Below are 12,217 nucleotides of genomic sequence, written 5' to 3'. Positions count from 1 at the left end.
CAACACTATGGGCCAGATCCAGAAAGAGAGTACGCCGGCGTATCTACTGATACGCCGGCGTACTTTCAAATTTCCCGCGTCGTATCTTTAGTTTGAATCCTCAAACCAAGATACAACGGCATCTGGGTTCGATCCGACAGGCATACGGCTTCGTACGCCTTCGGATCTAAGATGCAATACTTCGGCGTCCGCTTGGTGGAGTTTGCGTTGTTTTCTGCGTCGGGTATGCAAATTAGCTTTTTCCGACGATCCACGAACGTACGCGCGGCCGTCGCATTCTCTTACGTCGTCTGTAGTCGGCTTTTTCCGGCGTATAGTTAAAGCTGGTATTTTGCGGCGTATAGATAGACTGGCCATGTTAAGTATGGCCGTCGTTCCCGCGTCAAAATTTGAATTTTTTTTGCGTAAGTCGTCCGTGAATAGGGATGGACGTAACTCACGTCTAAGTTCAAAAAAATTACGTCGTTGCGACGTCATTTTGCGCAAAGCACGGTGGGAAATTTCGAAACGGAGCATGCGCAGTTCAATCGACGCGGGGACGCGCTTCATTTAAATGAATCACGCCCCCTACCCGCCGATTTGAATTATGCGCCGAGAGATACACTACGCCGCCGTAACTTCAAATCTTCCTGGATTAGACTTAAAGCCAGGTAAGATACGGCGGCGTAGTGTATCTCTGATACGCTGCGCCTGTCCAATTCTATGTGGATCTGGCCCTATGTAGGTTCACCAAGGAGAAGGGGCACACTTTGCCGTGTTATGGGCGCTAGAGGACCTTGTCCTGGCACTGCCTTTATTTGAATTCTGCGAACATCGTTTTTTCTTTATTGAGGATCGGGACAAATGAATTCTCCAATGCAGTGGAAATACAATTCAGACAAATGAACATTACAGACTGAACATCTGAAGAATGCAGAAGAAATACAAAATGACCAGTGAGAGATGAGCGCAGAGGAGGCTCCATGTCTTTTTTATATGAACTGATTTGTTGCTGCTAACCATGAATAGTTGAGATGAAGACAAGGAAGCAAATATATTATATATACACACACACACACACACATCTCTACACAAATATATATATATATATATATATATATATATATATATATATATATATATATATATATATATGATACTGTATATAGATAGATAAATAGATAGACACTGTATAAAGATATGTCCATTCTTTCATCAAATAGAGAAAAAATATTTTTTTTGTATATATATATTAGGGCTGTGCGTTAAACGCGATATTAACGGCGTTAACGCCGTCAATATTTTTATCGCGCGATTAACGCGGGAGCGCTCGGGGTGGACGTGCAGAGTGTGCAGCGGCGCGGCGTGGCTTACCTTCTCGCTGGATTCACAGGCAAGTTACTCACCTTGTCCCTGGATCCAGCGATGCCACCCCGCTGTGTGATCGAGCGGGTCCTCCTCGCTTGGCGGGTCCTCCTCGCTCGGCGGGTCCTCCTCGCTCGATTCACAGTGTCTGTGTGCCGCCGATCTCCGTTCCCTGCGACGTTACGACGCACGGGAGCGGAGAACGGCGCCAAATTCAAAAAAGTAAACAAACACAATACACACAGTATACTGTAATCTTATAGATTACAGTACTGTATGTAAAAAATACACACCCCCCTTGTCCCTAGTGGTCTGCCCAGTGTCCTACATGTACTTTTATAAAATAAAAACTGTTCTTTCTGCCTGAAAACTGTAGATTGTCCAAAAGTGTCCCTTTATGTCAAAAATGGTTTTAGATCAGCTAGAAAACAGCGATAATAAATTATAATCACTTGCAGAATTGTGCGATATTTGTGGGGAAATTCGTCATAAATTAGATAGATTAATCGCGAGTTAACTATGACATTAATGCGATTAATCGCGATTAAAAAATGTAATCGTTTGACAGCACTAATATATATACGTTGTTTCTTAATGTTCAGAATAAATGTGTGTGTATATATATATATATATATATTTTTTTTTAATAGGGATCCTAGAGAATAAAATGGCAGTTGTTGCAATATTTTATGTCACACTGTATTTGCGCAAGGTTCTTTCAAACGCAATTAAAAAAAATTACACTTTAATGAATAAAAAAGAAAAACTAAAGTTAGCCCAATTTTTTTGTATTTGTATGTGAAAGATGATGTTACGCCGAGTAAATAGATACCAAACATGTTATGCTTTGAAATTGCGCACACTCAAGGAATGGTGACAAATTATGGTACTTAAAAATCTCCATAGGCGACGCTTTAATTAAATAGAGTTAGGCCCCATACACACGATAGAATCCATCCGCAGATAAATCCCAGCAAATGGGTTTCTGCGGATAGATCCTATGGTGTGTACACGCCAGCGGATCTGTTTCCGCGGAGAAATCTCCTCTGGGATGGATTCCAGCAGATGGATATTTGCTGACATGCACAACAAATCCATCTGCTGGAATCCATTCCAACGGATGGATCCGCTCGTCTGTACAGACTTACCGGATCCATCCGTCCAAAGGGATTCCCCGCACGCGTCGTAATGATTTGACGCATGCGTGGAATTCCTTATATGACAGCGTCGCGCCCGTCGCCGCGTCATAATAGCGGCGACGGCGCGACACGTCATCGCCAGAGGATTTCAGCGCGGATTTCAATGCGATGGTGTGTACACGCCATCGCATAGAAATCTTCTGAAATCCTCGAGAGGATTTATCCGCGGATACGGTCCGCTGGACCGTATCTGCGGATAAATCCTCTCGTGTGTATGGGGCCTAACAGAGGAGGTTTTGCACAATAATTTTTGCTCTCACTATAACGATTGCGGGGATACCTCACATGTGTGGTTTGAACACCATTTACATAGGCGGGTGCGACTTACGTATGCGTTTGCTTCTGCGCACGAGCACTTTACATTTTTTGTTTTCTTATTTATTTAACTTTTTATTTTTTCGCTGCCTCTTTATTTATTTTTTTGAACATTTTTATTCCTATTACAAGGAATGTAAACATCCGTTGAAATATGCAAAATAAGCATGACAGGACCTCTTTAGAGAGAGCTGAGGTCAAAAAGATTGTTTACCTTTAAAAAGAAAAATATATATATGTAATTCTGACTTTAAGAATAAACATTTTTTTGTCTATGTGCTTGAGGACCGGAAGTGACATCAGAGGTCACTCTGGTCCTTCAAGGGCATAGAGACAAGTGGGGGCTATCTTGCCCTCACTTGACTTCCTGCCTAGCCATTGGCCACATCGGATCGGTTCCGTGCTTACCGGCAGCTTCAGTAAGCTTGGAAACCACCAGGAAATGTCGTGGGGGGGGGCTGTTCTACACCTTTTAAAAAAGGGGCTGTACTTATTTCAATTGGTTTTGCTGAACGCTCATGTGCTATACAGAGCTTCGGGACTGACTTGATCCTTCCTTAATTTCCAGGAAGAGATCGTCAGAGCCCTTCTGTTTTCACATACCTCCCAACTTTTCAACTTCAGAATGAGGGACAAATGAGCATCCCAACGAAGTTGTTGAGCGGGGGGGGGGGGGATTCCATGGATCGGAGTTGTTGAGTGGGGGGGGTGGGGGTCCGCGGATCAGAGTTGTTGAGCATAGTTACGCTGGGTGCATTTCCCGCTCCCATTGATTTTCAAATATGGAAATGAGGGAGATACGTCGATTCACGAACTTACTTGCGCCCGGCGCATAATATACATGGTTTGCGTAAGTCGTACGTCCGGCGTAAAGTTATTCCCCATATATGAGGCGCAACTCATGCTAAGGTATGGACCAGGGAACACAGCCGTCGTATTTTACGTTGTTTACGTAGTACGTGAATAGGGCTGGGCGTAGGTTACGTTCACGTCGTAGGCAGTGATCCGTCGTATCTTAGGGAGTAGTTCCGCCGTGATTCTGAGCATGCGCACTGGGATGCGTCCACGGGACGGCGCATGAGCCGTTCGTTTTAAGTACTTTTATGACGCTTGGCCCATCATTTGCATGGGGTCACGCCTGATTAGCATGGCTCACGCCCACTTCCACCTACCCCGGCTTACACAGAGGTAACCCAGCGTATCTTTAACAGTGAATGGGAGCGAGTGCTTTGTGAATCCAGTGCTTGCCTCTCTGCGCCGGCGTAGCGTATATTAGATACGCTACGCCGGCATAAATATGCGCCGATGTATGCGAATCCGGGCCTAAGTGTCAGAAAGGGCTTTGTCTTTAAGTGGTTAGAAGAGTGGATGATGTGTGACATAAGCTTCTAAATGTTGTGCATAAAATGCCAGGACAGTTCAAAAGCACCCCAAATGACCCCATTTTGGAAAGTAGACACCCCAAGCTATTTGCTGAGAGGCATGTCGAGTCCATGGAATATTTTATATTTTGACACAAGTTGTGGGAATAAGACAATTTTGTTTTGCGCAAAAAGTTGTCACTAAATGATATATTGCTTAAACATGCCATGGGCATATGTGGAATTATGCCCCAAAATACTGAGTACGGGGATACCACATGTGTGAGACTTTTTGGGAGCCTAGCCGCGTACGGGACCCCGAAAATCAATCACCGCCTTCAGGCTTTCTAAGGGCGTACATTTTTGATTTCACTCCTCACTACCTATCACAGTTTTGAAGGCCATAAAATGCCAAGATGGCACAAACCCCCCCAAATGACCCCATTTTGGAAAGTAGACACCCCAAGCTATTTGCTGAGAGGCATAGTGAGTATTTTGCAGATGTCGCTTCTTGTCACAAAGTTTTAACCACTTGCTTTCCAGCCCATTGTCAAAATACGTCCTGTGTTTAAAGATGGATATCTCAGTAACGGCAGCAGCTGCTGTCACAACTGAGGTATCCATCTTTAGTGCCGACGGTCCTGTACACGATAACGGCGGTCTCCGCGGCGGATTCGCCGCGAGATCGCCGTTATCGGTGGCGGGAGAGGGCCCCCCCCCCTCCCGCCGCTGTCCCGCGCCCTCCGCCGCTTACCGGAGCCGTCGGTAGCGGCGGAGGGGATCGCGACCATCCGGCAGCTGAGCGGGGACGAGACTGAAGGAAAAATCTCCTTCGCCCGTCCCCCATAGCTCTGCTGGGCGGAAGTGACGTCAAAACGTCAGTCCCGCCCAGCCTCTTAAAGAGACATTTTTTTTTTTTGTCATTTGAAAAAATTACATTTCCAAATTTTTTTTTTTCTTTTTTGCATTTAAGCCCAAATATGAGATCTGAGGTCTTTTTGACCCCAGATCTCATATTTAAGAGGACCTGTCATGCTTTTTTCTATTACAAGGGATGTTTACATTCCTTGTAATAGGAATAAAAGTGATAATTTTTTTATTTTTTTTATTTCACTGTTAAAAATTGTAAAATAAATAAAAATAAATGCGAAAAGCAAAACAAATTTTTTTTAAAGCGCCCCGTCCCGACGAGCTCGCGCGTAGAAGCGAACGTATACGCGAGTAGCGCCGACATATGAAAACGGTATTCAAACCACACAAGTGAGGTATCGCCGCGATCGTTAGAGCGAGAGCAATAATTTTAGCCTTAGGCCTACTCCGTAACTCAAAAAATGCAACCTGTAGAATTTTTTAAACGTCGCCTATCAAGATTTTTAAGGGTAAAAGTTTGACGCCATGCCACGAGCGGGCGCAATTTTTAAGCGTGACATGTTGGGTATCATTTTACTCGGCGTAACATTATCTTTCACAATATATAAAAAAATTGGGCCAAATTTATTGTTGTGTTATTTTTTAATTTAAAAAAGTGAATTTTTTCCAAAAAAAGTGCGCTTGTAAGACCGCTGCGCAAATACGGTGTGACAAAAAGTATTGCAATGACTGCCATTTTATTCTCTAGGGTGTTAAAAAAATATATATATATAATGTTTGGGGGTTTTAAGTAATATTCTAGCAAAAAAAACTGTTTTAGTCTCGTAAACACTGAATCTGAAAAACAGGCTTAGTAATGAAGTGGTTAAAATTTGAAAAAAGAAAAAAAAATACATTTTTCTTTTTCTTTCTTCATTTTCAAAAACAAATGAGAGCTGTAAAATACTTACAATGCCTCTCAGCAAATAGCTTGGGGTGTCTTTTTTCCAAAATGTGGTCATTTGGGGGGGTTGTGTGCCATCTTGGAATTTAATGGCCTTCAAAACTGTGATAGGTAGTGAGGAGTGAAATCAAAAATGTATGCCCTTAGAAATCTTGAAGGCGGTGCTTGGTTTTTTTGGGGTCCCGTACGCGGCTAGGCTCCCAAAAAGTCTCACACATCCCCGTACTCCCCGTACTCAGGAGAAGCAGCAGAATGTGTTTTGGGGTGTAATTCCACAAATGCCCATGGCATGTGTGAGCAATATATCATTTAGTGACAACTTTTTGTAAACATTTTTATTTTTTTTTGTCATTATTCAATCACTTGGGACAAAAAAAAATATATATATATATATATTCAATAGACTCGACATGCCTCTTAGCAAATCGCTTGGGGTGTCTACTTTCCAAAATGGGGTCATTTGGGGGGTTTTGTATTGCGCTGCCATTTTAGCACCTCAAGAAATGAGATAGGCAGTCATAAATTAAAAGCTGTGTAAATTCCAGAAAATGTACCCTAGTTTGCAGACGCTATAACTTTTGCGCAAACCAATAAAAATACGCTTATTGACATTTTTTTTACTAAAGACATGTGGCTGAATACATTTTGACCTAAATGTTTGACTAAAATTGAGTTTGTTCGATTTTTCTTATAACAAAAAGTAGAAAATCTCTTTTTATTTCAAAATTTTCAAAATTAAAAATCGCAGAGGCAATCAAATACCATCAAAAGAAAGCTCTAATTGTGGGGGGAAAAGGACGCAAATTTTGTTTGGGTACAACATTGTATGGCCGCGCAATTACCAGTTAAAGCAGCGCAGTGCCAAATTGTAAAAACACCTCTGGGGGCAGATCAACAAAGAAAGTACGCCGGCGTATCTATTGATACGCCGGCGTAATTTCAAAATTCCCGCGTCGTATCTTTGTTTTGAATCCTCAAAACAAGATACAACGGCATCTGGGTTAGATCCGACAGGCGTACGTCTTCGTACGCCTTCGGATCTAAGATGTAATTCTTCGGCGTCCGCTAGGTGGCGTTCCCGTCGTAATCCGCGTCGAGTATGCAAATTAGCTATTTCCGACGATCCACGAACGTACAAGCGGCTGTCGCATTTTTTTACGTCGTTTTCGTTCGGCTTTTTTCGGCGTATAGTTAAAGCTGCTATCTGGTGGCGTAGGCAATGTTAAGTATGGCCGTCGTTCCCGCGTCGAATTTTAAAAATGTTATTTCGTTTGCGTAAGTCGTCCGTGAATGGGGCTGGACGCCATTTATGTTCACGTCAAAACCAATGACGTCCTTGAGACATCATTTGGAGCAATGCACCCTGGGAGTTTTGACGGACGGGGCATGCGCAGTTCGTTCAGCGCGGGGACACGCTTCATTTAAATGAAACACGCCCCCTACTCGCCGAATTTGAATTCCGCGCCCTTACGCCGCGAGAGATACACTACGCCGCAAATTCTTTCAGGATTCAAACCAAAGCCAAGTAAGTTACGGCGGCGTAGCGTATCTCAGATACGCTGCGCGGGTGCAGATCTTTGTGGATCTGCCCCCTGGTCTTTAGGCTGAAAAATGGTCCGGGGCTAAAGTGGTTAAATTACTACAATAAAAAAACATAAAATATATTATATGGCGCAAACAAATGAATGAATACAGTAGACTAAGGCGTGAGACTGAGTCCATGCCTCTCCCTAAAGGGAGCAAGGTTCACACTTTGTAAACAGTCACTGTTCTCTTCTTTCACCTCCCTCATTCTGCATCCCAGAGCTGATCCACCAGGTAAGAAAGGTTTTCATCCTTCGATATATAAAGTATTTTTGTATATATGATATAGGGAGGGGGAGGGGGCTGTGCTGTGTATGATGGGGATTCTACACAACTCCTCTCCCTCCTTTGTCTTCTAAGCTTTCCCATCATTCAGCACTGACACTTCCCACCATGTGGTCACATTTAATACTCTGGCTTACCAGGAATTGTTATATTTTACCCATATTTCATGTTCTCTGGAGGGGATTTGGGAGCTTTAAGTCCTGAAAGCGCACTGCACCGCACCAAAAGTAGTGCCAAAATTCCAAGCGATCTGGTGCAGGAAAATGCATTGCATTTGCGCCTTATGTTTGGGGTGTTGTTAACGTTGAACTGCCCCCCACAGCAGATCTGAAGGGCAGTGCATTTGGAATGCAGTGCGGGAAGCAGGGCTGTATTTTGGCCTAGGCCGACAAGGCCCAGGCCTAGGGCGGCACTTTGCGGGGGGGCGGAGGACTGGTGGCAGCCCGTTTTTGCTGGGACTTGTAGTGCACTGTGGGGGCTGAAATATGGCAGCCCCGTTTTGCTGGGACTTGTAGTGCACTGTGGGGGCTGAGATATGGCAGCACCGTTCTTGCTGGGACTTGTAGTGCACTGTGGGGGCTGAAATATGGAAGCCCTGTTCTTGCTGGGACTTGTAGTGCACTGTGGGGGCTGAAATATGGCAGCCCTGTTTTTGCTGGGACTTGTAGTGCACTGTGGGAGCTGAGATATGGCAGCCTTCTATGCTGGGACCTGCAGTGCACTCTGGGGGGGGCTGACATATGGCAGCCTCCTAAGCTGGGACTTGTAGTGCCTTAGACTGTGGGGGGACTGAGGAATCCTCATTCCACCACTGAGGGCACTACAAGTTCCAGCAGAGTGGGCTGCCATTCTTCCATCCCCTGTAGTCTAGGGCACTACAAGTCCCAGCATAGGAGGCTGCCATATCTCAGCCCCCCAGAGTGCACTACAAGTCCCAGCATAGGATGCTGCCATATCTCAGCCCCCGGAGTGCACTACAAGTCCCAGCATAGGAGGCTGCCATATCTCAGCCCCCCAGAGAGCACTACAAGTCCCAGCATAGGAGGCTGCCATATCTCAGCCCCCGGAGTGCACTACAAGTCCCAGCATAGGAGGCTGCCATATCTCAGCCCCCCAGAGTGCACTACAAGTCCCAGCATAGGAGGCTGGCATATCTCAGCCCTCCAGAGTACACTACAAGTCCCAGCATAGGAGGCTGCCATATCTCATCCCCCCAGAGTGCACTACAAGTCCCAGCATAGGAGGCTGGCATATCTCAGCCCTCCAGAGTACACTACAAGTCCCAGCATAGGAGGCTGCCATATCTCAGCCCCCCAGAGTGCACTACAAGTCCCAGCATAGGAGACTGCCATATCTCAGCCCCCCAGAGTGCACTACAAGTCCCAGCATAGGAGACTGCCATATCTCAGCCCCCCAGAGTGCACTACAAGTCCCAGCATAGGAGGCTGCCATATCTCATCCCCCAGAGTGCACTACAAGTCCCAGCATAGGAGGCTGCCATATCTCAGCCCTCCAGAGTACACTACAAGTCCCAGCATAGGAGGCTGGCATATCTCAGCCCTCCAGAGTACACTACAAGTCCCAGCATAGGAGGCTGGCATATCTCAGCCCCCCAGAGTGCACTACAAGTCCCAGCATAGGAGGCTGCCATATCTCAGCCCCCCAGAGTGCACTACAAGTCCCAGCATAGGAGACTGCCATATCTCAGCCCCCCAGAGTGCACTACAAGTCCCAGCATAGGAGACTGCCATATCTCAGCCCCCCAGAGTGCACTACAAGTCCCAGCATAGGAGGCTGCCATATCTCATCCCCCAGAGTGCACTACAAGTCCCAGCATAGGAGGCTGCCATATCTCAGCCCTCCAGAGTACACTACAAGTCCCAGCATAGGAGGCTGGCATATCTCAGCCCTCCAGAGTACACTACAAGTCCCAGCATAGGAGGCTGGCATATCTCAGCCCCCCAGAGTACACTACAAGTCCCAGCATAGGAGGCTGCCATATCTCATCCCCCCAGAGTGCACTACAAGTCCCAGCATAGTAGGCTACTCTTACAGAACAGAAGAAAGAGCTGGGGGGGTGTACTGGGAGGGGAGAGAAGGAGGCACAGGTCTGAGATGAGGGGGGGATTTTTTTTCTGAACGTGAGGATTTATGCTGGAAGGGGGAGATGGGGGAGGATTTGTGCTAAGAGGGGAATTTGTGCTGGGAAAGGGGAGGTTAAGGCAAGGGTTTGTGCTGAGAAGGGGGATTTTCAGTGGAAGGGGTTATATGAGGGTGAGGATTTGTGCTGAAAGGGAGTATTTTTGCTGCTAGGGGGGAGATGGAGGGGGCGAGGGTCTGGAAGGGGTGTGATTTACAGATGATAGGGCGGGTCTTAAATAGGAAGTGGTGTGTGGCTTTGACAGGAAAGGTGGGTCGTATTTAAATTAGGGGGTGCATGAATTTAGTCAGGCCTAGGGCAGCACAAAACCAAAATACACCACTGGCGGGAAGCACTGCATTCTAGTGTGAACAGGCCCTTACTGGGTCTGTCTTGGAATGAGAGGAATTTTGTTTTCTTCTTTTTATTATATTCAATAAAAAATGTTATTGATTTTTTTACATGTGTTACATGTGTAAGGTTAAATTCCATTTTCCATAGTTACTAAACATGTGGTTCAGCTCAGTAATACAGATATTATCGTCATTTGTTGAATGGGTTATGGTTTCTATAAAAACAAAACATTTAGATCAGCTCAATAAACATGTCTAATCTCAAGAGTAAATGTAGCGCCTGGTTACTTAACAAGTACCAGTGCTAGTTAAATTTAGAGAGGGATCAAAGTGTTAACTGACTCTGATCCAATTATTATGTTCAAAACTGGTCTCTGTCTCATCTTGGCTGGGCTGTGGGCTGTCTATTGTTGCTGGGGTGTAGTTCCTACCCCAGGACAGTGGGTGGCAGCAGTGGAGTCGAGGTTTGGGTGCTCTTCCCCAGCAGCCAATCAGGAGGGTTTGGGTTGCTGGGGGAGGGTATTTATGGGGCAGATGCCATTGGTCTGAGTTCTTCTTTGAAGTTCAGCCACCACCTTTAGGGTGACTGCGCATCACGGCGCCCCGGCATAATGGCCTTCCAGGCCGGGGTACGCGTGCTAAGCGGGGGTGTTCCTGGTTCCGGGACCATGTTGGTCCGGAACACTGAAGCTGTGGCGGGGAGCCCATTGGTCGACTGGGTTCCCAATCCTGAAGATCCCAAGAGAGATAGCTGTTCGGTGGGGAGTCCATCTGAGGAGAGCCAATGAGAGGCTTTGCGATCCAATAGGGTCTCGACAAACCACCAGGGATCGAGGTATCCGGACACTGAGAGGCTGGTCACCTGTCAGTCGTTACCTGAAAATTATCTGAAGGAGTTCCAGACGCAATTCTATTAAGGAGGATCATCTCCGTAATCATAATCACAGGGAGGGCAGAGGCTTTTCCCTGAGTCCATTTCAGGAGGGTCTGTGGCAGAGACTTTTCCCTTCAAGTTTGAGCGATACCCTGGCTGCTGGGTCAGTGAGAGAGGCCTGTCCAGGTACACTATACCCACTGTGGCTAGAGTCGCGGAGAATACAAAGTATTGTTGGGAGCAGGACTGTTTCCTTATTGTTGCGCCTAAATCTGCTATTTCTCCTTTTACTTCCCCTCTACTCTTCATCACAAGTTTTATTGGGCCAGATTCACGTAGATCAGCGGATCTACGTGATTTAACCACTTCCCGACCTCCTCATGTACATTTACGTCGGCAGAATGGCACGGACAGGCACAATCACGTACCTGTACGTCCTCTGCTAGACGTGGGTGGGGGGTCCGATCGGGACCCCCCCCCGGTACATGCGGAGGTCGGGTCCGCTCGGGGAGCGATCCGGGACGACGGCGCGGCTATTCGTTTATAGCCGCTCCGTCGCGATCGCTCCCCGGAGCTGAAGAACGGGGAGAGCCGTGTGTAAACACGGCTTCCCCGTGCTTCACTGTGGCGGCGCATCGATCGAGTGATCCCCTTTATAGGGGAGACTCGATCGATGATGTCATTCCTACAGCCACACCCCCCTACACTAGTAAACACACACTAGGTGATCCCTAAATGTTACAGCGCCCCCTGTGTTTAACTCCCAAACTGCAACTGTCATTTTCACAATAAAGAATGCAATTTAAATGCATTTTTTGCTGTGAAAATTACAATGGTCCCAAAAATGTGTCAAAATTGTCCGAAGTGTCCGCCATAATGTCGTAGTCACGAAAAAAATCGCTGATCGCCGCCATTAGTAGTAAAAAAAATAAAAAAAATAAAAATGCAA

At 46.2% G+C, this 12,217-nt stretch overlaps 1 protein-coding gene across 1 annotated transcript in view; it reads left to right on the top strand.

Moving 5' to 3' along the window:
- LOC120921072 (NACHT, LRR and PYD domains-containing protein 12-like) overlaps positions 1 to 995 on the top strand; it is a 35,585-nt gene extending 34,590 nt beyond the window's left edge. Inside the window, exon 8 of the mRNA XM_040333709.1 lies at positions 833 to 995. Within this exon, the coding sequence (XP_040189643.1) occupies positions 833 to 899 (67 nt within the window). The 3' untranslated portion in view covers positions 900 to 995. The remainder of the gene's footprint in view (positions 1 to 832) is intronic.
- Positions 996 to 12,217: the final 11,222 nt, after the last annotated feature.

The sequence above is a fragment of the Rana temporaria genome, chromosome 13 (genome assembly GCF_905171775.1).
Source record: "Rana temporaria chromosome 13, aRanTem1.1, whole genome shotgun sequence".
In the NCBI taxonomy this organism is placed as follows: Eukaryota; Metazoa; Chordata; class Amphibia; order Anura; family Ranidae; genus Rana; species Rana temporaria.
Note: the sequence above shows the minus strand (reverse complement) of the source record. Positions and strands in the feature narration are given on the sequence as shown.